Below are 26,615 nucleotides of genomic sequence, written 5' to 3'. Positions count from 1 at the left end.
ACTACCTCTGAAGCTATGTGCTCCCATGGATGAGATCCTAGTGAGTAAGGGAAATATTGAGGGTCTGCTCACACCTTCCAGAAACAGTTTTTAATACCATACACAGTGGTATTAACCAGCCATTTTCACAGTGGATTTTAACTAGTTTTAACCTAATGCAGGAAAGCCTTAGTTAAACACAACCTGTGTAAAACAGGTACATAGAATAACCATGTGCAGCCTCTTCATAAACCGGGTAGCTTTCCTTTCAATAGATATTCCTTTAATATTTAGGATGAGCCAGAAGGTGAAGCTTTTTACACACAACAGACTTCTTCTATGCATTATGACTAAGGCTGCAAGTTTGTCACGGAGGTCAAGGATTCTGTGACTTTCCGGGACTTCTGCAGCAGCTGGTATGGCTGGCCCGGGGGCCACCCAAGCAGCTCAGGCAGCCCCTGGACCAGCCGCTGCTCAGGCAGTCTCTGGCCACCGCACCCCTATCCCCAGCAGCAGCAGGACTTTGGGTATGGGAGGGGGCTCAGGGCTGGGGTTTGGGGTGCGGGAGGGGGTGAGGGCTCTGGGTGGCACTTACCTTGGGGGGCTCCCTGGAACTGGCAACATGTCCCTCCCTCAGCTCCTAGGCAGAGGCTGCAGGCACTGCCCCCGCAGCTCCCATTGGCCAGGAACTGGGGCCAATGAGAGCTGTGGAGCCAGTGCTCGGTGCAGAGGCAGCGTGTGGCCCACCTAGGAGATGAGGGAGGGACACATATTGCCGCTTCCAGGGGGCCATACGTAGCTGGGTTAGGGTAGGGAGCCTGCCAGCCCCACCGACTCCCCCCCCCCAGCACCAGCGGGTGTCCCGGGCTGCCAGCCACACTTGAGCACTCACAGCACCCCCGGGCCGCCCCCTCCCCCACAAACATTTAGGAGGCTATACAGTACAAGTGATGGACAGGTCACAGGTAGTAAACAAAAATTCATGGCTTGTGACCTGTCCATGACATTTACTGAAAATACCTGTGACTAAAACATAGCCTTAATTTTGACCAATCCATTGATTATTGTTTTTGTTCTTTTTAAAATAATCAAGATGCCCACCTTCTTGTGTGTTATCTTTGTGCCTGCAACAGATCTGCCCTGGGCTTCAGTTTCTTATGATAGCATGGATAATATATAGTTACATACTTCATAGGATTGGTGTTAGGATCTTTGCACAGTGTTCTGATCACAGACAGCGGCATGAATCCTAAGAATTAGTATTATTACTAGTCATGAACTGAGCCCAAAGCATATGTATTATCTCATCATATAATGATATAGCATAATGTTTCGTCAATTGCTAAAGTCAATTAAAGGTTGGTTCAGTACAATACCTTCATGTACTCTATAAAAGCATAATTGTAGCACTGCAGTTAACTGATTACATAATGATTCTCTCATTTTTGATAGTCAAGCATGTACAGTAACCTTACGTACAGGAAAAAAGCAAATACCATTGCCATCCATTAACCCTCATAATAGATCCAGCTGTAAAAACTCATCTCTGGATAGTAACTTCAGACACTCTCAAGCTATAACGTCTGTTGTTCCCATGTCAAGCACATACGTCCTTAGGACAAGCGAGATACTCTTATCTGCTCTGCACAGCAATTTCATTGCTGGATAGTTTATCTGCCCCATTGTGCTTTACAGCTTTCGTGTCAATTCAAAGACTATTTCGGTCCAGTTGTTATCTGTACTGCTGGTGATACACTCTGCCCACTGCCATCTGTTTCCTTTTCTTTACAATGATTCCAAGTGGTTTACTTCATTGGTTTGCCCTCTGGCTCACTGTCTTGTTCATAAAAATATATTTCTCACCGTTCTCTCTACACCACCCCAGCTTCTTCAATCAGGAGGGATTTTGTGATGACTGATAAACCATGTCTCTAGTCAGCATGTGAAAAGTAAACAAAAGGAACCTGATCTACTACAGAGTGATCAGACATTAAAACCTTCCTACTTGTCCATCATCTCTGCCCTTCATTCATGATCTTCTTCTGCATGTCTTTCCTCCTCCCCTCCCGCTCTGTGTGCCCACACCTCTTTAGCTACTAAATTAGGTGGCCTATATGGTCCAGCAAAATTTTCATGATAGTTGTATACAAAATATGTAAAATATGGTCTGACTATGGGTTATTGTGTACTTTTCCTATGTACTTTTAATGGACTCTTGTCTGGCACAAGATGTTACATGTGCATCTAAGGTTGTAGGGAAAAATATATACTATTATTTGAGTATGTGATCATAGAATTACAATCTGTATTGTAAACACATGCACACAAAGAAACAGAGTGAAATTTGCATTGCAATCTTAACTTTGGCATTCCCAGACTTTCAGGTGCTTAACGGTCAGGTATAACTTTCTTTAAACTTTATTATTATTATTATTACTATTATTATTATAATAAGAAAAAAGACTAGGAGTCTCATTCCTGAAGACTTCTAAACTCTTCTGACTTGCAACAAATTGTGTGTAATTTCCATTATCTGGAAATAAGTGTCTAGAAACCACATTTGTATTATTCCTATTCCTACACATTGGCATCTTCCCTTTTCATTTTCTAAATTGCATTTCTCTTTCCAAACCCCTAATGCAAGACCGAGAAAAAGCTCAAACCCCCTCCCATCAGGAAATTTGCTTTCAAGAAGAAAATGTGAGGTAGAGTGCTTCACAAATACAACCTTAACAGCTACTGAAACTGCTATTTAGCAATCTACAATAGATTGCTATACTGCATCTATACCCACGAAAAAATATCTATTTTTGAGCATTTTATTATCCACGTAATTATAGACTAATTTTTTTTAAAGTGAACACACTTGTGAAATTAAAACCCTTCTTTTATGTACTCTTCATATTTACATAAAGTCACTATCCTACCTAGTCTGCTGCTTGGAGATGTACCTGCAGCCTTTTCTTGCAGCTAACTCTCTTCTAGAATTGCAACTTTACAGGTAGGCAAAAGCAGAATTGTTCCTAGCCCCAGCAACAAGTGACAGCCTATTGCCAAGTCATGCTCCATCACTAGTTGCAGATAGAAACAAGAATTCACTTTGCACTATTGCTGCCTCCTTCTACTATCCCTCCCTGCGCGGAGACCGCTCCCGGCTGACCGAAGAGGAGAGAGAGAACATGGGGAACTGGGCCAAAATGTGGCATTGTGGAAACCCTATCATCACAACTGGTCTTCTATTTTTAAGTTTTCCTTAGAGCCCTCCATTTCTGTCTCCTTTGATTCATTTTTCAAAAACTATGATTATAACCAACACTGGCACAGCCCCTTGCTCACAACTCGTTGGTTTATTTGGGAAGCCGTACCTTCAAATGGACAGTATTTCTGATAGTGTGTAATCAGGTCTGGAGATTAGGTGTAGCCCAATAGTCACTAAAATACAATGCCAAGGAGCTTCTAAAAGGCTTAAATAAGGTAAATCATAACCAAGTAACAGCTCAAACAAACAGCCAGGAAGAGCCACTTAAAACGGTCTGTAAAGCATGCAGCACTATTGACCTGGGCTCACAGATTCACAGTTATAAATCCCAGAGCTGCTTAGTATCCTCACAAATGCAGTTATAAGCCTCCCTGCTGTGCAGTTTTCCCTCCCAGTACCCTCACTGATGTTCAGATAAATCCTAACACACTGAAGTCACTTTGTTGACAGGCAATTATAAACAACGGTCACTCTCCTATGACCTCTGCTAACTCTTAGCTGAAATGCTATTGATTTGAGCAAACTGACTACGGCAATGCTGGATAGAAAACAGTTTCTTTAAAACAGAGAAATAATACATCTATAAATTAAAATTAGTACATTGCTTTTCTAATTTTGTAACTTACCAAGCTTAGTGGCTCCCTCTGGTGGATATTCAGGAAACTGACCCTCAGATGGGACACTTACTGTACGTCGCAGGCACCGCCCTTTGGTAGATTCTGCCTGCTGCTCCTGTACCCCCTCCACAGGCATCTACAGAAAAAGATACCAGCATCTTTAATCTGTCATTATACATGTCTTCTAATACTCAGTCTCAATGAGATTTGTTTAATTTTTCACTGATCTGGTAATAATATTCAGATAGGATGCAGCAGATCCAACCCAACCACAAAAATCTGGAGAGGTTACAATCCAGAAAAGGGGAAGTAAGTTTATTATAAAAGAAGTGAGCTACCAGGAAATGCAACTATGCAAAGAGACTTGTGCATAGCACACAGAGGTACATATGTCTGTGCCAAAAAGGCACCAAGCAACAAAAACAAACAGCCTATACAATTACAAGGTAAGTCTTGTACCTGGAAACTGGTTTCCCCATGACTGAGGGACCAAGAGCCATTGGTCTGAAGTGCTACTCATTTCCATACTGTTAAAATCAGGCAGAATTTACTAATCAGATTACAAGGCTTGTTACACCCAAGGCCTCGAGACTCTACAAAAGCATGAAGTAACTGTACTTCCAACAAAGACACACGGTCATTACAATCAACTATAACAGAGGACTGGAATCAAGATATGTGGATAGATGGACCACTGTTCTGATCAGTATGGCATACAAAAGGACAGAGGAACTTTTGAATGAAGGTTGTTACTGATGAGGAGATGGAAGATGTCTGAAATATTTTATGAATATTATATATATCTGTGTTTGATTGTTATAGCATTTGCTATACGATTACTAACGGTTAATGCAGGCTTATTCAGATTTATGTATTGCTAAGGGTTACACATGGGTTAGCATGCACAAAGATAAGAGTGTGGAGAAACTTCTGATAGACACCCATTTACCAATAATTAATGGACAACAGAGAATCAACTGCTTGGAACTCTTTCTCTGCCAACCGAATAAATTGGTTTGGCCAAGTTCAGTAGAGGCAGGGAGACACAGAGATTTGGGACTGATGAAAGGTCTGCCCCTGAAGACAGGGACAGAGACTCAGGGACAGTGGGGAAGCAGACTGAGCCTCAGTTCCCAGATCTGGGGGTGTCTGGATAAGCCAAATCTACCTAAGCTTTAGGTCAGCCCAATGCTCTGTTCTGGCTATTGAGACTGAATACTTTGTTTTGAAAAGCTCACAGCTCCTGAAGAGAAAATTGGCAGGGCTCTAACCCAGTCGGGTCTGCTAAGGAAGTCAGTCAGTTCACAGGGTGCTACAGCCCAGGACCCAGTCTGACAGTCAGGGAGGAAGCGCACAATTATCCCAGAGAGATGAAGGCAAGAGGTCTATCACCTGCAGGGTTGTACTCAGAGATACTGAGAGGCTGAAAGTGCAGCTATCCCTGAACCATGACAATTGGTTCCCCTTGTTGGACTACCCCCCTACGATAGGTAAACTGCTAGCAATGTCTATATTTTCAGTTGCTTATATATTTCCATTATAACCCACTATTTTCAGTTATTTAGATATTTCCTTAAGTTTCACTGACTGGGCTGAAATTTTCTGTGTCTAGTTTCTCCATAAGTTTGAGACAACTTTTGAGCTGTTACAGACTATAAGGAGAGCGAACAAAATTGTTCCTCAACAAACAAATTCTTGCAACCCTTTTTTGGACAGCTCTGCATATGAAATGACTGTAGGTAGAAAACTGATGTTTTCGCAGGGCAACAGTCCTTTGTCAGTGGTTACTAAGCACTCTAGTGAAAACTGACTGAGATTTGACAGAATTAGAAAAAATGCAAACTTCAGACATGCACAGCAATGTTTTTAAACAATCTTTTTTAAACAATGACTCTAAAGGAGACCTTGCCTCACTGGAAACTGCACTAGCAGTATACCGCCAATCTGGAATTATGCAGTTTTTTTCCCTTTCCAAATTACTTATTCTATAAATATTCTATTAAAAATTAACTATGAGATATTAATTCTGCAGAGATAAGCACTTAAAAGTCAAGAAATTTAACTTATTCTACCTTCTTGTGCATATGGCATTAAAATACAGTCTTTAATTGCATGATCACATAATATTTCACATTACACACAGGATCATGCTCTGTATACGGTTGTAGGAAAAAACTGTATCTTATAAATTTGTAGAGTGAAAAACTCAGCCTCATTCACTGTGCACCTTATACATAAATGTCTTTTATTGTCCCTATCTGGCAAAACAGAGTAATAGTAATAGCAAAAGATATTAGTCATTTGTATCAAAGGCATATAAAATATGAATAATATTTTGTATTATTTGAGAAATTTATGTGATCATCTAGTTATAGATTGTACCTTAAGGGCTCATTCAATCTTAGCTCCAGCATTTCCTGACTTTTGAGTACTTAATCATGCAATATTAACATTTCTCTTCACGTATTTTTTTAATGTAATTTGATACTATGCTTGTCTGTTGTCTCCTTCAAGCATTGCTCATTTTTTCAAAATAAATTTCTCAATTCCCTCATGGATATTCTATTTGAAGCTTTATAGTTTGATGGTGGATTTTTACTCAGACGATTTAATGAATGAGGTCTATTTGAGAGAGTATTAGTAAACTAAGGGGACACTATTATTTTTGGTTTGTGTTACACTCACTCAAACAAGATCAAATACTAGATTTGCAGTTTTCATTTGCAGACACCATTTAGGCATATTTCCTACTGAATGCTTTTTCATTTCTTTTATCAATCTTTATCTCTGCATTTTCTTTTAGATTGCTCTTGCTGAATGCTACATGTAATATCTTCATAGTATCCTGTGCCCTACTCCACTTAACCTCACCCACAAAGCCACAAGGTGCTGATTAGTGACAACTACCCTTTTAGCAGACATGCATCACCACTCTAGTTTAATTCTGTAGTGAATACAGTTCCTTTGCTTGTGAGCTTCCCTAAGACAAGATTGCTAATTAGCCCACAAAGTGGATATAGATATAGTCCCTTCTCTCTAAATACAGCTTCTCTACACCTTTGTCTATTCTTCTCGCATCAGAGTCTGCCACCCAGTAAATATTTTTACTTTTACATGATTAACCCTACTAGAACTCAGATCCATCAGTTGAGGCTGGAATGCCTGCATCCATTCTGGTAGCCACGCAAAGGCAGACAATGGGATAATAGGTTTCCCGCTTCTCAGAGGCCGACCTTCCAACAAGGTTTCTAAACTATATTCTTTGTTAGTAAGTTTCTGCAGCAATGCCTAAACTTAGTTTTCAGCTGTGTCATTAGTTCACTGTGTCCTAATTGGGGTTACGACCAGTGGAAGGAGCTATTACTAGAAAAACAACAAGGGCAGAAAAGTATCTGTGCAGAAATGTATGAGCCAAATTTACCTGGCTCATTGGTCCATGTTTGGTGGTGATACCAGACAGGTGTAATAATATTTAATGAGTGTCTTATCCAGTGAATCTTGTGATTTTTCATAGAGTTTATTCAACACTTATTCAATAGTTTCTTACAGCATTTTACCAGCTCTGCAGCAGGTTGAATATATTATTCAACAAGTACTAGTGAAATCCATCTAATAGGACACTTTTCACCAGATATTTGAGACCCAACAGTTGCCTAAAACTTGATTAGGGCTCTTTAACTAGTGGCAAGGTTCACAACTCTGATTACCTTCCACACACATGAAATCCTACCTTGGGAACTGTAATTAATACAGGTATCAAATATGCCTTGAAGATCTATGAACAGCTACAGTCGTCTCTCTGCCCTTTAAACTCTCTGCAACAAGAAAGATTGACATTGATCACACAATGGTATATTCAAAATCTTTAGCTTCCTCTTGGGGAGGATGAGAATCAACATGCCCATCTCAACATGTGAGAAATCTTGTCCTGAAGCATCAACTAAATTGAAGTTGAAGTACGCTATTTCCAGGAAAGGCAAGCTCAGATGCTTGAGAAGGAGTCTTATCACTACTGTTAGTCCCTCAAACCAGACACTCCCATAATTTACATGTGGATGAAACTTCTATCTTTCTTGGTCTATTGACAGAGAATCCCTAGCCAGGAGACAGATCAGAATAACTACACCTTTTCCCCCCCTGTGCCAAGTGCTCTACTGTCTCCTATATGTTAGCCAAGGACTAGAGAGGAGTAGAAAATGTAAGTTCAGACCAGTTAGAAATAGCTTGCTGGATAACCCAAAAAGCTGAATATTCCAGAGGTCCAACTTCCTGATATCCCAAGCAGCCAAATATATATTTCACCTGAAATTAGAAACTGTACATTTGTCAGCCTAATGAATCAGATCTGTGTCTCTAAGTGAGCAATCTGTCTTATTCCTCCAACGTAATGTCTCAGCCTATGGTATGCCCTAAAAGATGTGAAATGAGATATAATAGATATAATCAGAGAACGTACCATCTAGGAACTATAGGGGACGTTTGCTTGTTCTCTCTAAATTACTGTTGCACTATAGAAGCGATAGGAATTTTAACACACCAGAAGATTAAAGAATACTAAAAGATATAAGCACCTAATCTGGATATAAAACTTTAGAAAAACAGAAGAATTTACTTAAAAATGGGGATATTTGAATTAATAGTCTAGGTAAATTTTAAATACAATTTTGGAAGTCAATCAAATATAAAAAGCCTCCGAAAAGTAAAGGATTGAAGAAATTTCTTGTAGACTGATGCCATCTACTGGATAGGAATGGAAGAAGCAGAGAAAATAAGAGCTGAAAGCTGAGTGCCCAGCTGACCACTGCCCAACAGGAAGAGGAGGTTACTTACCTGTAACTGGAGGTTCTTTGAGATTGTGGTCCCTATCTGTGGGACCATCACTCAAAGAAGAACTGCAGTTACATCTACACTGCAAAAATATATATGTATAAAAAACCTGATGCAGTGAGTCTCAGAGCCCAGGTGAGCTGAGTTGGGCTTGTGCTCCAGGGCTAAAAATAGTAATGTAGGCATTCCTGCTTGGGCTGGAACATGGACAGGAACGTCTACTCAGCTACTTTTAGCCTCCCAGTGTGAGCCTGAGTCCATTAACCTAGGCTCTGAGATTCGCTGCTACAGGTTTTATATATATATTTTGCAGTGTAGATGTAACTGCAGTTCTTCTTTGAGTGATGGTGTGTGTGTGTATATATGTGTATAGGCAGCATAGACATACGCTAAGAGCATTGCCCTTCTCCAGTGGACTTGGAAACAATATAAACCTTAAGGCCACAGTGTGGACCTCAGAGTCTGCTAAATGCCTGTGACCAAACTGGCCTAAGACAGACAAATGATAAGCAATTGCTTTTGATATTCTTGTCTTTTTCATACCAAATAATTCAAATAGCAGGGATCACACTCTTAAAAGTTCCTTCAAAACAGCTGCATCTTTACTCCATAGAGAAATACTGGAAATATAAGAAGTGTATTAGAGGTAGAGAATTGATAATTGATGATTATTAGTAAATATAATAAGAAAATCTTAGTGATTTGTATTGTTCCCTGGTATAGCTGCTGGGCCCCCAACACTGGTCTATGCTAATTTCTTATAAGACTGCATGTATATTTTGTGTTCAGTACATGTCTAGAACATTTGTTATGTCCACATTGACTGATTGATTGTATATGTATGTGGTTCTGGATGCATTAATAAACTGTTGCTTGGTTAAGAATAACCAAGTGTCCTGACCTGAGAAACATTGTCCAAGGTAAATGTAGGCCTGGAAAGAACCAAGTGTTAAAATTAGTCAACTAACACTCCTTGCACTTTGCAAAAAAGGGGTTATCATAGTTAGACTTCACTCAACACTGGCTATAACACTTATAACTGGCAAATCTAGTTTGTTAGATTTCAGCTTTAAAATAGCTAGCATTTTGGCAAATTCATAAAACTGATCCTAATCATGCTTACACTGCTTCTTCAGATTACCAGAAAGTGAATCCAAGATAGATGCTAAAGAACCCACAGATCTCATCCAGACTTACTACCCCTTAAGAACAGGAGTTTTCTTCTCCCCCACCTTTTTGTTCAGTTTTTAGGATTGTAAAGACTATTTTTAAAAAAAAAAAAAAGCGCCTCTCACAGTTTTGACAAAAAACATAGAGTAACTCCTTGCTTAACATTGTAGTTATGTTCCTGAAAAATGCTACTTTAAGCGAAACGATGTTAAGAGAGTCCAATTTCTCTATAAGAATAATATAAATGGGGGAAAGAGGGTTAGGTTCCAGGGAAATTTTTTTTGGCAGACAAAAGACTATATTTTATACATACATATACACAATTTAATACTGTACATAGCAATAATGACTGTGAAGCTTGGTTGAGGTGGTGAAGTCAGAGGGTGGAATATTTCCCAGGGAATGCCTTACTGCTAAATGATTAACTAGCACTTGGCTGAGCCCTTAAGGGTTAACACATTGTTGTTAATGTAGTGTCACACGCTACAAGGCAGCACGAAGGCAGGGAGGAGACACAGCATGGCAGAGAGAGAGAGAGAGAGACTCTGTGTGTGCATGTGTGTGAGATGCATTGCCCCTTTAAGAACACTGACCTCACTCTAAGTACACTGCTTTTTTAAGTAGATCAGCAAATTGAGACAGCAGCTGCTGCCAGCAAGCTCCCTTCGTCCTGAGCCCTGTCCTGTCCCCCCACTTCTCTGTAGAGATGGGGTACAGGAGCAAGGGGGACACACTGACATTAGAACCCCTCTCGCCCCTCTCCCCCTCCCTTTGCACAGCAAGCAGGAGGCTCCCGGGAGCAGTTCCAAGGCAGAGGGCAGGAGCAGGACACGGAAGTGCGGGGAGAGACAGCTGAACTGCCTGGCAATTTATAGCCTGCTGGGCGGCTGCTGCACAGGGAACTTAGGGGAGCTGATAGGGGGGCTGCTGGTCCATCCTGGTTCCAAGCCCCCACCAGCTAGCTCCAATAGGCTGCTCTTTCTGCAAGCAGTGGACAAAGCAGGTGACTGCCAAATAATGGAGCACTGCATAACTTCAAACAAGCATGTTCTCTAATTGATCAGCAACATAACAACGTTAACCGGGACGACGTTAAGTGAGGAGTTACTGTACATAAAGAAGGAACTAAATGAAATATCACAGTTCAGCCCAAAATGAACCACACTTATTTTAGGTTTTCCCCCCACAAAAAAGTAATTTAAAAAGCAATACATTGATACAAAGGGATAGCAGTTCAAGAATGCCAACCTCTTTCATTCTCTACTTGTTATGTAATGTTTACTTATAATGTTATGAGTCCACAAACCCATATTTACACAGCCCTTTACAGAAATACAGGCAATGCTGTCCCTGCCCTGAAGAGATTATAATCTAAACTAGACGAAAGCAAGGAATTATGAAAAGCAAAGAAGAAAGGGCAAGGGAAGAAATAATTCTGACAAATAAGAGAGTATGAAGATGAAATTCCAGGATTTATTTTTAAGTTGTGAATAAGGTAGCGCTAAAGAGGATGAGATAGCATTGGTGAGAAGGTCAACAGTTGAAAGTTAGCAGAAAATGACAGGTACTTGCATACTAACTGTAGATTAACTCTCTTGGGACTAGCACATGTACTCTTAGTCAGGACCATTTGGAAAGCATTGTCTGCCAGGGCCCCAGATATGCTTCTTTGCTAAACTGAACCTTTAAGTGGAAGGTTTTACAAAAGCAAAGACCTTGACTCCAACCCATATCCTTTTCATTTAGTGTTTTTCTAAATTGGGTGTCCTACACCAGCGGTTTTCAAACTTCATTGCACCACAACCACCTTCTGACAACAAAAATAACTACATGACCCCAGGAGGGGGGACCGAAGCCTAAGCTTGCCTGAGTCCTGCTGCCCTGGGCGGAGGGGGGACAAAGTCAAATCCCGAGCCCTGCTACCCCGGGCGGGGAGGGCCAAAGCCCCAAGGGCTTCAGTCCCAGGCAGGGGACCTGTAACCTGAACCCCACTGCCCAGGGCTGAAGCCCTCAGGTTTCAGCTTTGGCCCTGGGGCTCGGGCTTCAGCAAGTCTAAGCCAGCCCTGGAGATCCCATTTAAATTGTGTCATGACCCACTCTGGAGTCTGGACACACAGTTTGAGAACCACTGCCCTACACTATAAGAGGTTTATTGGTAAAACTATATCATCAAATTCTGCTCCTGTAGATGCAGCTTATATTATCAAAAAAGTTCTTTTGCCAGTATAATTTATACTAGTTTGGCAAGCACAATAAGCTATACTGCGAAAGCAATTTATCTTGGTATAACTGCATCTACACTAGGGCTTTTGTAGGTATTGAATGTCTTTACAAAAAAAAAAAAAAAAAGTCATACTCCTAACCAACATTGCTACACCAGCCAAAATTGCTCGAGTAGATTTGGCCTAAGTCTGTTTTAAAACAGTACCGGGTTCAGTAGAATTATTCTTGTTTGAAACTGTGTTTTCAGTCTAGACAAACTCAAACAAAATCTTAAAGACTCTGAAGAAGAGAGGAAGGTAAGTGGCAGGGGAATCATGGATCCATACTGTCATTTTAAACTAGTGTTATTTACTAAGTAACCTTTCTTTCTCCCTGAAGTATTGCCAGTACGGATTCCCACTCTTGGGAAATTAACTAGCATTAATCACCCTAAGAGGAGGCAGGTTGAAGGAGAACTAGTTTAATACTGCACAACTGCCCTCAGGCACCAGATCTAGCTGTCAATTCACAGAAGTAATGCTGCGTGAATGTGTGAAATGATCTCCAGGCAGCAACCTTGCATATCTCAGTGTTGGAGACGTCTTAGACATGCTGTGTCAGCTGCTTTAGACTGGGTCAAATGTATTCCAAGAGTAGGTGGCATGGAAACATCTGCAAGGGCAGAACCAAAGCCCCATGACCTATGCAGCAGATTAAGCCTTGTCTCAACAGTATTCCTCCTGCTTCCCTCAATACCCTGACCAAATCTATTCCACATTTACTGAGCATTTCAGCAGAGGATTGAAGAGAATCCTGAAATGCTGCCACTTCAGTGCCCATTATGGGATTTAGGTTCTAAATTGCAAGACTCCACTATCTTGAGTATTTCTAACCCTGAACTGGCCTTCCTGCAGCTGCTGTTTTAATGTTAGACCCTGAAGCAGACTGCCCCCTGGGATACAAATAGGTATCCATGAACATTCCAAAAGCTTTTCTTGCCAGTTAAGAAGTTTGACTTGCAAGTTCCAGGATTCAAACAAGGGCAGGTTGAGAGCTCAGAGATATCCTTACAACTGAACTACATGATAGAACTATATTCTGTGGTGCAAATCCTAAGACCAAAGCCTATATCTGGGGCTTTCAGCCAGATACAACAATACAGGCATTGCGGGTAAAATTTTCAGAAGTACCCAAGTGACATAGGAGCCCAAATCACATTTTCAAAAGTGACTTAGGAACTCAGGAACCTAAGTCTCAATAAAAGTCAAAGGTACGCAAGGTCCCTAAGCAGAGATTGGCAGGAACTGGTTTTCCTGTCTTGTGAGACTTTTCAAGATATCCAAAAATTTCCCAAATCAAGACAAAAATTATATCGTTTTATCTGTACAATTTTTCTACCTTTTAAATTTAAATTACCTAAAAAGTCAAACCAAAAAGTGATTTCAAAACAAAAAAAAACTTGCTTTTATTTAGAAAGTATCAAAATGGGACATTTCAATAATTTTGAAACTTTGTTTCAAATCAGGAGATTAGCCATTCATTCTTGAAGTTTGTTTTGACAAATCAGCATTTTCTGTCAAAAAAAATGTTTTGCTGGAAAGTTCTGATCTCTACTCCCAAGTCTCTTATGAAAACTGAACCTAGGTGCTTTTGAAAATTTTGTTTTGTGCCTTTAAAGAAGAAATTAATGTGATAAGTGTTGCTCCCTGTAGCTTTTGTTGGGAGCATTGCTGCTGCTACATGCGCGGGGGGTGGGGGGGAGTGTAGGAAAAATGAATTGCTCCCTCTGCTGCTACTTGGGCCTGGGCTATACTGGGGGCGGGAAGGGGTTTCGAACTAAGATACGCAACTTCCGCTATGCTATTCGCATAGCTGAAGTCGAAGTATCTTAGTTCAAGTTACCTGGCCGTCCTCACGGCGGTGAGTCGACCGCGACGGCTCCCCCGTCAACTCCGCTTACTCCTCCTGCCGAGGTGGAGTACAGGCTTCGATTCGGGGATCGATTTATCACATCTAAACGAGACGTGATAAATCGATCCCCGATAGATCGATCACTACCCGCCGAGGCGGTGGGTAGTGAAGGCGTACCCTCGAAGTAGGAGAGGCTAGTAGGAAGCAGATTTGGTCATAGGGTGAAGGAGGCAGGATGTGGCAGCTCAATATCAGAGGCGATGCATGGGGCAGCACGCAGGTCACATGCCTCCCCAGATTTCTGCCTTCCATTTCCAGCCAGGCATCCACCAGTACAGCGGGACTTGCAGGGCAGAGCTATTGCAGTGTAGGTGGCTCAGCAGGAGTAGCTGAGTCCCCCCAGGGCTCTCCGTGGAGAGACCATCCAGCTGGGCAGCAGACTGGAGCCGGTAAGGGCCACTGGAGCAGGTGGTGGCAGCAGGCAGGGCAGGGCTGTTGCCAGTGCCCAGCAGAGGGTAGTTGGGCTGCGGGGGAACCAGCAGATCCATCCCCACCTTCCCTGAACAAGTGGCAGGTGCTGGGCTGTGCAGGGGCTTCAGCAGCCATGGAGCCTGTCCAGAGGTGGCTCAGCAGGGGAGGATGCCCCCTGGAGGAGGAACAGCACCATGCATGGCTGCTGCCTTGGGCACAAAGGCACTTGCATACTAACTGTAGATTAACTCTAGGGGATGGAGCAGATTTGGTCATGGGGTGTTCTTCTGGGGGCCAGGGCTTGGGCCGAGCAGGGTGGCGGAGGGACAAAGATGGCTCTAAGCCCCTGCCTGGGGGGCCACTGCAGAGCCTGTGAGTTTGGGGCAGGAATGGGCTGGAAATCACTCCCACCCCACACCAGCACTTATCTGAGGGACAGAGAGGTTCCCCCGTGCCAGCGCTGTGCAGGACTCCAGGTGGCTTTGGCAAACACAGGGCTTGGCTCTCCTGGGTAGTGTTCTGTGCAGGAGGGTCTTGGACTTTTCCAGGGCACCAGACCAGAGGCAGCAGGGGAGCAAGGAGCCCACCAGCCTGGCTGCAGGTATGTAGAGCGCTCCCGCCAGGGCCGATTCTCTGCACAGCACTGGGAGCTGGACGTGCCCCGCCGGAGGGTGTTAAGGAGGAGCAGCGGGCCTCTGGGGCTAAGGGGCAAAGTGGGAGGAAACCAAGAGATGGGGAGCATGCAAAGGGACAATGGGGTGGACAGCAGAGGTGACATATAGGGCAGTCAGGTGCAGCCCATAACCTTAAATTGTGTCCCCTGCCAAACAGTTACAACTTGCCTCTGGTCATTATCCCCCTTTGTCTTTGAAAAAGACAGACAAAGAACCTGGAATCTGAGGGCAGAAGCTTCAGAAAGAATCTTGTGAAATGTAAAATGCTCTTCATCCTTGCCCAGTCTACTTGTAAACCAAAACTAAACAGATTCTATCACAGAGGTGGGCAAACTACGGCCCGCAGACCACAATCATCCTGTGGGACCGTCCTGCCCGGCCCCTGAGCTCCTGGCCTGGGAAGCTAGCCCCAGGCCCCTCCCCTTGCTCTTCTCCCTCTCCCACAGCCTCAGCCCACTGCACCACCGGTGCAATGCTCTAGGCAGCAGGGCGGTGAGCTCTTGCCAGGCAGAGGAGCCGCAGAGCCCGGCCTGACCTGGTGCTGTGTGGTGGCGTGGCTGGCTCCAGCCAGACGTCACAGCTGCTCTGGGCAGCGCAGCTGTAGTGCCTTCAGCCACCGGTGCTCCAGACAATGCAGTAAGGGGGCAGGGAGGGTTGGATAAAGGGCAAGAGAGTTCGAGGGGCTGGGGATGCGGATAGGGGGCAGGGCGGTCAAAGGGCGGGGAACAAGGGGGTTGAATGGGGGCAGCGGTGGGCAGTCAGGGAGAAGGGGTGGTTGGATAGGGCAGGGGTCCCCAGGGGGAGAGGGGGCAGTCAGGAATGAGAGGAGGGGTTGGATGGGGTGGCGGGGAGTGGTCGGGGACAGGGAGGGGTAGATGGGGCAGGGGTCCCGGGGGGGGGCCCCCATCAGGGAACAGGGGGGGGTTGGATAGGGCAGGATTCCTGGGGGGGCGACGGTGGGCCATGCCTGGCTGTTTGGGGAGGCATAGCCTCCCCTAACGGGTCCTCCATACAATTTCGGAAACCCAATGTGGCCCTGAGGCCAAAAAGTTTGCCCACCCCTGTTCTACCAAGACAGCAGCCAAATTACAGACAGCGAACCTCAGAAGAACTGCAACCCTGCTGGAGTGACAGCCACTTACTTGTCACATGATCCCATGTTTGTGTCCTCCCTCATGGGAGTCCTGTGTGATTATCCATCTGCAATCACTCCTCAGAAGCACTAAACTATTCCATTACCCCTTAAATTAAACTCTGCTTCTTTGGCCTTTATGAGAATAGCCATATACTATGGTATCTTATAAGCATGCTCTTACAGCTCTTACGTTACACAAAAGTTTTACTGAGATGATGGAAAGATCCACATTCTCCCCAAACATCAGAGTGGAAATCAGATCTAGTATACGTTTCCATTGTGGAAAAAAACCTTAACTTTTTAAGACCTGTTCTACTGGTCTTGAAAGATGCTGCAAGGCATTATCATACCATAAAAGTGCCTCTGAAATCTTATAGTATGTCCACTTCTCACAAGCTAGTGACTCCTCACTTCATGGAGGACCCCTTGGGCTTGTGTCCCCTCCCCCTTAGGCTTATTCTCTTTCTACTTGCTTTCTGAGTTTCAATCTCTTCTCTTCCTTAGTGGTGGCTCCTATTCTTCGTTGTCAATTTTAATTCCATAAAAGTTGACAAAGTGTTAAGTTTTTATTGTTAGCCTACACTCCACCAAGGTGATGCGGTCATAATTTATTTTTGTCTAAGTAACTGCAGATACATTGGACCCAACTGCAATGTGAAAAACATGCACACAGTGAATTCTTGGCATAGTCTCTGTTCAGTCAAATCAATGTATGTACTTGTGTAGTGTTTCTGGAAAAATATAATACTTGTAAGCAGTTTTTCCAATGTCTTATTACATGTTTCTATTCATTTCCCCAAGCATACTGAAATAGGTCTACACATTTCATTCAGAACACTCCCTGTGTTGAAATGGAGCACAAGTTAGTCCAGTGTGACAGGTGAAACAGTTAAGATTTATTTTACTTTCCTAATTGTATTCTGCATGCCCTGGTTTCCTCTCTTCTGGATATAAAATGTTACGTTCAGTGAAGGGTACTAGTATGCGCCTTTCCAATTTAACCCAAACTAAAGTCTCTTACTTTAGTGCAGAGGTGGGGCAAACTACGGCCCGCGGGCCACATCTGGCCATATCTGGCCCACAGGACCCTCCTGCCCCGCCCCTGAGCTACTGGCCCCGGAGACTAGCTCCTGGTCCTTCCCCTGCTGTTCCCCCTCCCCCACAGCCTCAGCTCACTGTGCCGCCAACGCAATGCTCTGGGCGGCAGGGCTGTGAGCTCCTGGGGCAGCACAACTGCAGAGCCTGGCCTGACCCAGTGCTCTGTGCTGCGCGGTGGTGTGGCTGGCTCCAGCTGGGTGGCGTGGCTGTAACACCGCCAGCCACTGATGCTCCAGGCAGTGCGGTAAGGGGGCAGGGAGCGGGGTGTGTGTGTGTGTGTGTGTGTGTTTGGGACAGAGGGCAGGTGTGTTCGGGGGGATGGTCAGGGGGTGGGGATGTGGATGGGGTTGGGGCAGTCAGAGGGCAGGGAACAGGGGGGTTGAATGGGGGCAGCAGTCCTGGGGGGGCAGTCAGGAAGGAGAGGAGGGGTAGGATGGGGCGGCAGGGAGCAGTCAGGGGCAGGGGTTCCAGGGGCAGTCAAGGGACAGGGAGAAAGGGTAGTTGGATGGGGCAGGGGTCCCAGAAGGGCAGTCAGGAAGGGGGTGGGGGGGTTGGATGGGGCAGCGGGGAGGCAGTCAGGGGCAGGGGTTCCAGGGGCGGTCAGGGAGAATGGGTGGTTGGATGGGGCAGGGGTCCCGGGGGGGCAGTCAGGAATGAGAGGAGAGGTTGGATGGGGTTAGGGGGCAATCAGGGGTGGGGGTTCTGGGGACAGTCACGGGACAGGGATCGGGGGGGCTGGATGGGGCAGGAGTCTGGGGGGGCATCAGGGGGTGAGAAGCAGGGTGGGATAGGGGGCAGGGGCCAGGCCATGTCTGGCTGTTTGGGGAGGCACAGCCTCCCCTAACTGGCCCTCCATACTTTCCGAAACTCAATGTGGCCCTCAGTCTAAAAAATTTGCCCGCCCCTGCTTTAGTGGATCAAAATCCAAGTAGATTAACAGGAAAAAAAATAGATGCTGAAAACGTTCACCACCATTCATCTTCACTACCGTAACCTCTCTCTCTCTCCCTCCCTCCCCAACTTCCCACTGCTTACTTGCCTCATCCCCTCTGACCTAGGCAAAAAGATGCCTCCCAGATCATCTTCCCCACATGCTGCTCTGACCATGTTTTCCCACTTCATCATTCCCTTCACTAGCCTCCACTTTCCTTCTGTATCAAGTTCAAGCTACTCACCTATACTTTCAGGGCTCTACACAGTTCTGGTCCCACTTACAGTGTTTTCTCTAATCTCCTCCTCCATCCCACATGCTCCACCCAAACTTGTCTCCCAACTTCTTCTTTTTCATTTTAGTTCACTCCCATCTCTAGACCTTTTACTTTGGCAGAAATAACCTGCCAATTAAAATTCACCAAGTGGATTCCTCTCTTTCCTTCCTCTACAAACACAACCGAGATTAACCTATTGCAAAAAGCATTCAAAATATAAAACCACCTTCTGCTAATGCTGTTTTGTATTAGTCTGTTTTATCAGCTCTTTGTTTCTTCACCTTAAGATTGCACAAGAGAATTTCTTGTAAAACTACTTGTGCTTTTATAAATGCAGAGAAACGCGCCCTCATGTGTATAGATTCAGAGGCTAGATTAAAATGGCTTTCTATTTTGAAAACACTTAAATCCCAAATAGTCTGTAGTCTAAACTAGTAAAATACTTCACAGACAGGCAGTAGGACTTTCCCTTCTTCATTCAGAGTAGTTAAAATTACTTTAAAAAAAAATCAGAATTGTAAATCTGAGTCTGCAGACTATAGCTTCTAAAACAAATCAGCTGCTCTGTGTATGCAGTCACACCTGTACCACAGGCAGTGTCTACTTGGCTCAATTTGGATGAAATAATGAGTAATTTCTCAAGGCGATACTCCTGGCAGGCTCCTCCAAGAGCACACTGTGAAGGTTAACTCTCCTGCTGGATTCCCTTGTTTGTAACTGGTATATTTACTATCCCTGTTCTGTATGCTGTGACAAAGCTCTGTCCTTGCCTCCCACTCAGGCCAGTCCCCTCCTTCTGGGGTCCCCACTGGTTTTCGGCCCCCTCCTTCTTCCACCTAGAACTCCCCGGGGGTTTGGCTGCCCAACCTTCCAGGGTTGGGGTCGGGGGCTTGCTTCAAAAGGGGCCTTCCTTGGGTAGTGGGGTCAGTTCCCTGGCTGTCATCTGTCTTTCTACCAGAGTGATCATCTCGTCGTACGTGGATGGATCGTTCTGGCGTACCCATTTTTGGAGATCTGGCAGCAGTCCCCGCATGTAATGGTTTATGACCAGGGTCTCCAAAATCTCCTCCAGCCTGCACACCTCGGGCTGTAACCACTTCTGCGCGAGGTTTATGAGGTCGAATAGCTGGGACATCGGGGGTTTGTTCTCCTGGTATTTCCTCTCATGGAACCTCTGGGCTCTTACCGCTGCCGTTACCCCTGATCATGCTAGGATCTCTGCCTTCCGAGAGGTATACTCAGTGGCATCCGTGCCAGGCAAGTCAAAATAGGCCTTCTGGGCCTCTCCACACAAAAAAGGGGCCAGAATCCTGGGGCCACGCCTCATGCTGAGCAGTCCTTTCAAATGAGAGGAGATCTACCTCTACATCATCTCTTGACATCATCTTTGGCAGACAAGCACTGGCCCTCAGGGTTCGCGTCCCGTCGGACCCCTGGGCCTGGGTGGTGAGGATCTTCAGCTGGTCCACCACCTCTCTCAAGAAGGCACGATCTTGGGTTGCCTGGCTCATCAATAATTGATTGGTTTCCTGCTGTAGCTGCATAGACTCCTGTTGTGCCCTTGCCTGAACCCGGGTGGCCTCCTGCTGGGCTGTTGTGGATTGTACCAGAGCTCTTACCACCTCCTCCATTGTGGTACAAAGCAAACAAACAAACAAACCAAAACAAACAAAATCCAAAACCCCAGTGCACTTTTTTTTTTTAGACCTCTTTCTTCCGCCATGCTGTGAACGAAGTCCCACTCCTGATACCAGTTGTGACAAAGCTCTGTTCTTGCCCCTGTGGGTCCCACGTTTCCTGGTGGATTTTGCTAGCCTCAGAGGCTCACTGCGACCCTCCACGTAACCCTTCTCTCTCTAGAGACAAGGGTCACAGTCTACTGAGCCATTTTCATCATAAGCCAGCGAGGGAGGTGAGGAGAAGCTATCCTTCCTTGCACAGTCTCTGTTGTCTCCCAGTCTCAGTGATTAATCAGGGGGCAAATGGGGGGGAGCCTGGGCCCACCCTCTACTCCGGGCTCCAGCCCAGGGACCCTAATAGTATCAGCTATGGTAGCTGACCTTTTAGAAACATGACATATACAATTCTCTGGGCTGATTCCCCCACAGCAGCCCTCACTTCCTCAAGCTCCACTTCACCCTTACCTCAGGGCCTCCTTCCTTGTGCCTGATATGGTGTGTACTACTCAGTCTCTCCAACAGCGCAACTTCCTCCCACAGCTCCTGACATGCATGCCCACCTAACTGGGAGGCTTTTAACTAGTTTCAGCCAGCCCCTGATTGGCTTCAAGTGTCTTAATTGACCTGGAGCAGCTGCCATTTCACTTATCCTGGTACCAAGGATTTGTTTAGCCTGGAGCTAATATGTCTATCCCCCACTACTTTTCTATAGCCATCTGGCCTTGCCCCGTCACAATGCCCACATACAAAATCTTCAATTTCTGACACATAACCAGCAGAACAGGAAAGCATTTAAATATCACTTTTAACTTAATACACTAGTGATACTATGGACTAATATAACCCTCCCACATGATTTTGTTTCTAGCCAAGAGATTCATCTTACCCATATCCTTGCAAAATCTTCCTACAAACTGACCTTTGTAACTGTAAAAAACCCACCCAATTAATATGTGATTAGTGTTCAAAACCAGCCTTCAGATAGTTATCTGTGATTTAACCTAGTGTGTTCCAGTTTACATTTTATGAGGTATGTTTCTCTTATGCTGAGTGTAACCGGGATTAGTACACTGATAGTATTAGTTCCTTCATGCCCATGATTTTCTTTAGTGTCTTAAAGCGTTGTTATAAATCCACATACCATTCACACCCATGTGACAAACTGCAGAACCGTGTAGTAAATGAATTTTTTCACATGCATCAACAGTTTTTCCATGTACCTTTGACCACCACACTGGCTACATCTCCCAAAAGACTATTTCCAATATTCTAGACCCCGGGACAATTTACACTAATCAAAGCCCAAGATGGACAATATCCAGGGCTGCATCAGTGATATGTTTTCAGGCCTGATATTTTGAGACTGTGCAGAGACAGATATACAAGCTTTAAAGCAGTGGAACATGGAAATCCCTATCTCACTGCCAGATCTATGGAATCCTGGGCCTTAAAACCATTTTAGGCCACTTTTTAAGAGGTTCCTATAGCTCCTTCTGAGAACTGTATGGTTGGTTTCATGCATTTGCCAGTGACACCTATCCTTTGCCCAGTTTACCAAGAGAAAAGGGCAAATAATCTCAGCTTCCCTCTCCGCCCAGCTGACTACAACAAAAACGACAACATAGAATGAAGTTTGCAGACAGCATCTTCTCATTACATTAACAGAGACAATACCCTATCTCCTACCACCACTAATACTATTTTAGCTTCCCCTGAGCTATACACTCAACTGCAGCCATGACCCCCTTAATCAGAGAGGAAGAGAAACGCTCTCTGGCTGTTTGACAAATACATTCAGAGGGAGAAATCCCTTCGGCATTGGCAGTGTGTCTCACCTCCTTCTCCCTGTTGAGCAGCACCAGCTGACTGTCCGTCAGGATGCAATATTTTCTCTCCCATGTTGTAGTTTCAGTGTAGGGAGACTGGCCACAGGACAGTCTGTGTGTAGGTGGCCCTTTCACATCTGTGAAAGAATAAAATGGAATCATTAGAGAGCTTAATTAGCCATCTTCTCCTGCTTTTGAGTCTCTGTAGATAGAAACAGTGTACAACTGTAAAGTGTAGTTAAAGAGAGTGCATGTTTCAGTATATTAAACAGTCCGCTCTCCTACAAGTCAGCTGTGTGAAACTTTATATAGGTCACAGTACAAATATTAACACATTTATTTTTATTTACAATAGATCTGTAACAAATCAAAAGCACCTGAGGAACCTCTAAGTGACTGTGCTAAGCACTAAAAAACTGGAACAAAAATAAAACAAGCAGCTCCCATGCTCAACCCCCTTGTCCCTCATAAAGATCAGCCTTTATTGCCTCTCCCTCCTTAAAAGCCGGAGTAAACACACAGGCCTTAAGCCTTGCCTTGAAAGTTAATAAATGCAGGCTACTTCAGCCCACAGTGGATGCAGATTCCAAAGCAGAGTTCTCTTCACTTAGAATGTCCTGCCAGCAGTTCCTTCTCTAATACTGAGAGGCTTCCCTTCCAAAATGAGGTGGGGGAGAGTCACACCCCATTATAAAGATGGTAAAGACAGAGATATAAAAGTCTGCCCAAGTTTGCCCAAAGTCATACAGTGACTCAGTGGCAGAATTAGAAATAGAATTCATGCCTGCCTGGGTCCCAGTGTTGCGAGGCAAGGTGGTCTAGTGGACTGAGCACATTTATTTTTAAAACTTGTTTTGTTTCCCATTATAATTATATGCACTAACTACAGATGCATTATGCATCTTATCACCAACAAGCTTTCTCAAAGACTGGGCAAGATATCACACCTACTGTCTTGACTAAAACTCCCCAAAACTTAAATGTGTTTGTCCATGTCACTAAACACACACCACGCATGGCAGTCTCCACTCAGGAGCAGCCAAGTCTGGAACAGCAGGTGGTGCTGCACATCAGGAATGATGTGACTAGACAGAGATATTACTGACTTGGTGTAGAGGATATAGGTAAGTATTGAGGTACACTGTTAAAAGATCTGTGGGAACCCCTCAGTTGAAATAACAGTAGTAAAGGTCAAGACTGCTGTTCAAGTCTCAATGAGCATACCTATCTGAGGAAAAATATACAGCCCTGGGTACCCTAATTTATCAAAATTTAGGAAACATACATGCAAATAACCTCGTTACACAGTTCCAAGTAGACATGTTGCCTTCTTTGTAACATTAAATTCTGTTGCTAGTTTACATTTGAGTTTTACACTGCTTTACCTCTGCTGAGATCCAAATGATTCCTAATGCTCCTTTCCTTTCACTAACAACCCACAATTAAAACTGATTTGTACAGACTAAATATGTTACTGTTGTTAGACTTTTGTATCTTCCCCACTAGAGGCCAGCAAATCCTCAGACACTGCAGCATTCAATCAGTCTTGGGAGGAAAGTAGAGTATAAGCCAAGACTGTAGTGTTAGAATTAAATAAATATTTAGCCCTCAAAGATGCAGTCCATATCAGAAGCTGTACACACTCTGAATTACGCATGTGAGAAGAGTTAATATTTGTATAAAGTTTTCAAATAGGTAAATATAATCTTGTAGCTCTAAATTTTCATGAGAATCTGCCATCTTGAAAACATTGACTCTTAACCTGAACCAAGTTTTCAGGGCACAGATAAAGACTGTTACAATACAGTACTGACCATTCAGAAAACATCAGAAGGTGTGTATCTACATTTTTTAGGGAATGATTCATGAAATGACTGGTATTGAATCTGCCAATAAACTCATGTCTATGTGGTAGACTACCTGACTCCTGCAACATAGGTTGATTTACAGTAGTATAGAGCAATTTTGAAGCACAATTAATTTCTGTGTATTTCAACATTCTTCAAAATCCTGTTTAGAAGACTCAGTTAAATGAGACACTATCATCGGGAAACATGGTCTGGCCACCGCAGACTACCCTAATATTGAGGAGCACGTACACAGCTCAGTCTAAAAAAATAGAACATTACACCTCCAGATGGATTTTTTTTTTTGCCATTGACAAACTAAGGTTTGTAAAACAAAGGATTTTACTTGATGTGGTTGTACCAAGTGTGCACCGAAAAACCCTCACTCATTTTTAGCTTATTTAGCTCATTTTAGCAATCACAAAAAAACCCAAAACCATGTTACTCAGACTTCTTATTTTTGATGTAGACGCTAAATGCGAGCTGCAAAATATTTTGCATTGTAATTTCCACTAAACGTAGGCTTCACTAGTATAGCATCCAATATTTCTACACTCAGCCCATACGATTTATAGACTAGAATAACATCTTCCACAGCACTAACAACTATAGTACTTAACTGAGCTACAGGCAGAGGTGGCCAGCCACAGTTATGCTGTCAAGTCAGTTAGCTACGTCAGAACAGCTTTCCGCACCAACTGCTGGCAACACAAGATGCCATCTTAGTATAATGTGCTGCCAGTAGCCAACAGGGAATGTACATCTGTAAAGAGCAATGAATGTCAGCACACAGCTCGGTCATCGCTTTATTCTGATTATACAACAGTACCTACAGTAAGACAGTGGAGAGTGACGGCAAGCAGATTTTTTGCAATTTTGGAGTCCACCGTTTGGAGTCCACATTATAGGAACCAGCAGAAAACCTGTCTTGCAGACCCATGGGAAACTAAATGCAAATTACACAGAGAATGAACCATGATAAAATGATATTTCTTGGTACTAATTTGTGTACTGTACCCGGAATGGTCTCGGTTTATGTGCCAAACAATATCCCTATCCAACTTACTCATTTTTTAGTGAGTCTTTCGAGGTGGCTGATCTCTCCAGAGCTTTTGCAACAGCTGTGGTACCAAAAGCCTGCCTGTGAGGTATTTTACTAGTTTAGACTACAGACTATTTGGGACTTAAGTGTTTTCAAAACACCGTGCAAACCTATGAGAGTGCACCAGCAGTGTCATAAATATGCACAGTGGTTCATAAACTCTGAGGCTCTGTTTTCTTGTGTTACTCATCTACGCCTTTACCTTACATTTGGACTTCAAGAGGTTAAGTAGTACTGAATAATGGGGAGCAAAAGGATTTCCGTACATAAAAATCAACCTCTCAAGTTAGCAACCATAGGAGTACCACCTGGTGTTTGAAGAATTGTGGAAAATTAGATTACAAAATTCTAACTAAAATGTTGCACACCTTCTCCTGCGGAGATTTTCAAAGCCAGGGGCTGATTCATTTCTCAGTGTGGGGCCATTTTGCGAAAGAGACAGCTCACATAAGCAAGTATAACAACATTTGGAAGGCGAAAGTCTCTCCTGAAGGTAATTTATTCAAGAATACAATTGTGTAGCTTTGTAAGTGTTTGGACCTGAAGTAAATATGAAATATGGAATAGAAAGGCGCATCTGGAAAACTGACCCCTATTCTAAATCCTGCAGATTTATGTAGAGTATCAACGTGTTATGCCGAGCACCTAAAAATGCAAGCACTGATGAGAGATTTTTCTCCTATAGTCTGATGCAATCCATTCCATTCTGCATTCTTACAATCAGGCATTCAAAAAAATAGATCAGTTGGCCTACTCACAGGATCAAAGATCATGCCCTATGACCCTTCAAATGCTAATATCAGTTGAGTAACAGCTTAAAAAAACAGAACTTCTTTTTCTGTACATACTCCCCTGCTAAACTGAGGAGTGCATCACTGCATGCCTGTCACATCACCTGACCTACCAGAAGATCTACAACTGCATTGTTCTTTTTTCCATGGCTTTGGAAATTCCATTCAGCATGTCTATAAATATCCACAAAGCCTCTTTATATTCAGCAGGATGAACTTGTACATTACCATTCTCAAACTAGAAGGCATCTATGAATGTGAACAATGGATTTACCATGACAGGGCAAACAAAGGGGTATGATTTAGTGTAGGGAGCAGAGGAAGGGAGAGAAAGAGCCAGTGTCCAAGTTGGTCCCTCCAGAAAGAGGTGTGATGCTTTGTGAGAGCTGAAGAGTGCTTTCGTAGTTTTTTGGGATGGGTACCTGTAGTGTAAGTGGGTGCATTTCTGCATTGTTCCATTACGAGCATGCAGCATTTTAAAAATATTACTCAAACAGTGTTCAAAACAGGAGAAGTCTAGCAAATTTCCCAAAGCCAGTCCTCAGTATTTCATAATGAGAGAATGATTTCCAGAAGTTAACACATGCCTCAATGTCATTTGTTCTCAATGTGCCCTTTTGTTGCAGCAACAAGAGAGCATCTCCTCTCCCTTCACAATGCCAGCAAAAATGTGTAGTGTTATGCAACAATAAGAGGAGATATTTTAGTTTTGAAAAGGGGTTGACTGTCTTAACAAAAAAATTCTCAGATTGAGGAATTTTGCATTAAAACCATGTGCATTCTTAATGTGCATTAGGTCAGCCCAAAATAGACAGAAGT

General features: G+C 43.8%; 1 protein-coding gene across 1 annotated transcript in view; it reads right to left on the bottom strand.

Annotated features, from left to right (window-relative positions):
• The window catches only part of RASAL2 (RAS protein activator like 2), a 184,872-nt gene that overhangs the window by 119,767 nt on the left and 38,490 nt on the right, over positions 1-26,615 (bottom strand). Inside the window, exons 2-3 of the mRNA XM_077825004.1 lie at positions 22,066-22,193; positions 3,865-3,991 (exon numbers count right to left, since the gene is read on the bottom strand). Coding sequence (XP_077681130.1) covers positions 3,865-3,991; positions 22,066-22,193 — 255 coding nt within the window. The remainder of the gene's footprint in view (positions 1-3,864; positions 3,992-22,065; positions 22,194-26,615) is intronic.

The sequence above is a fragment of the Eretmochelys imbricata genome, chromosome 8 (assembly GCF_965152235.1).
Source record: "Eretmochelys imbricata isolate rEreImb1 chromosome 8, rEreImb1.hap1, whole genome shotgun sequence".
Taxonomy (NCBI): domain Eukaryota; kingdom Metazoa; phylum Chordata; order Testudines; family Cheloniidae; genus Eretmochelys; species Eretmochelys imbricata.
Note: the sequence above shows the minus strand (reverse complement) of the source record. Positions and strands in the feature narration are given on the sequence as shown.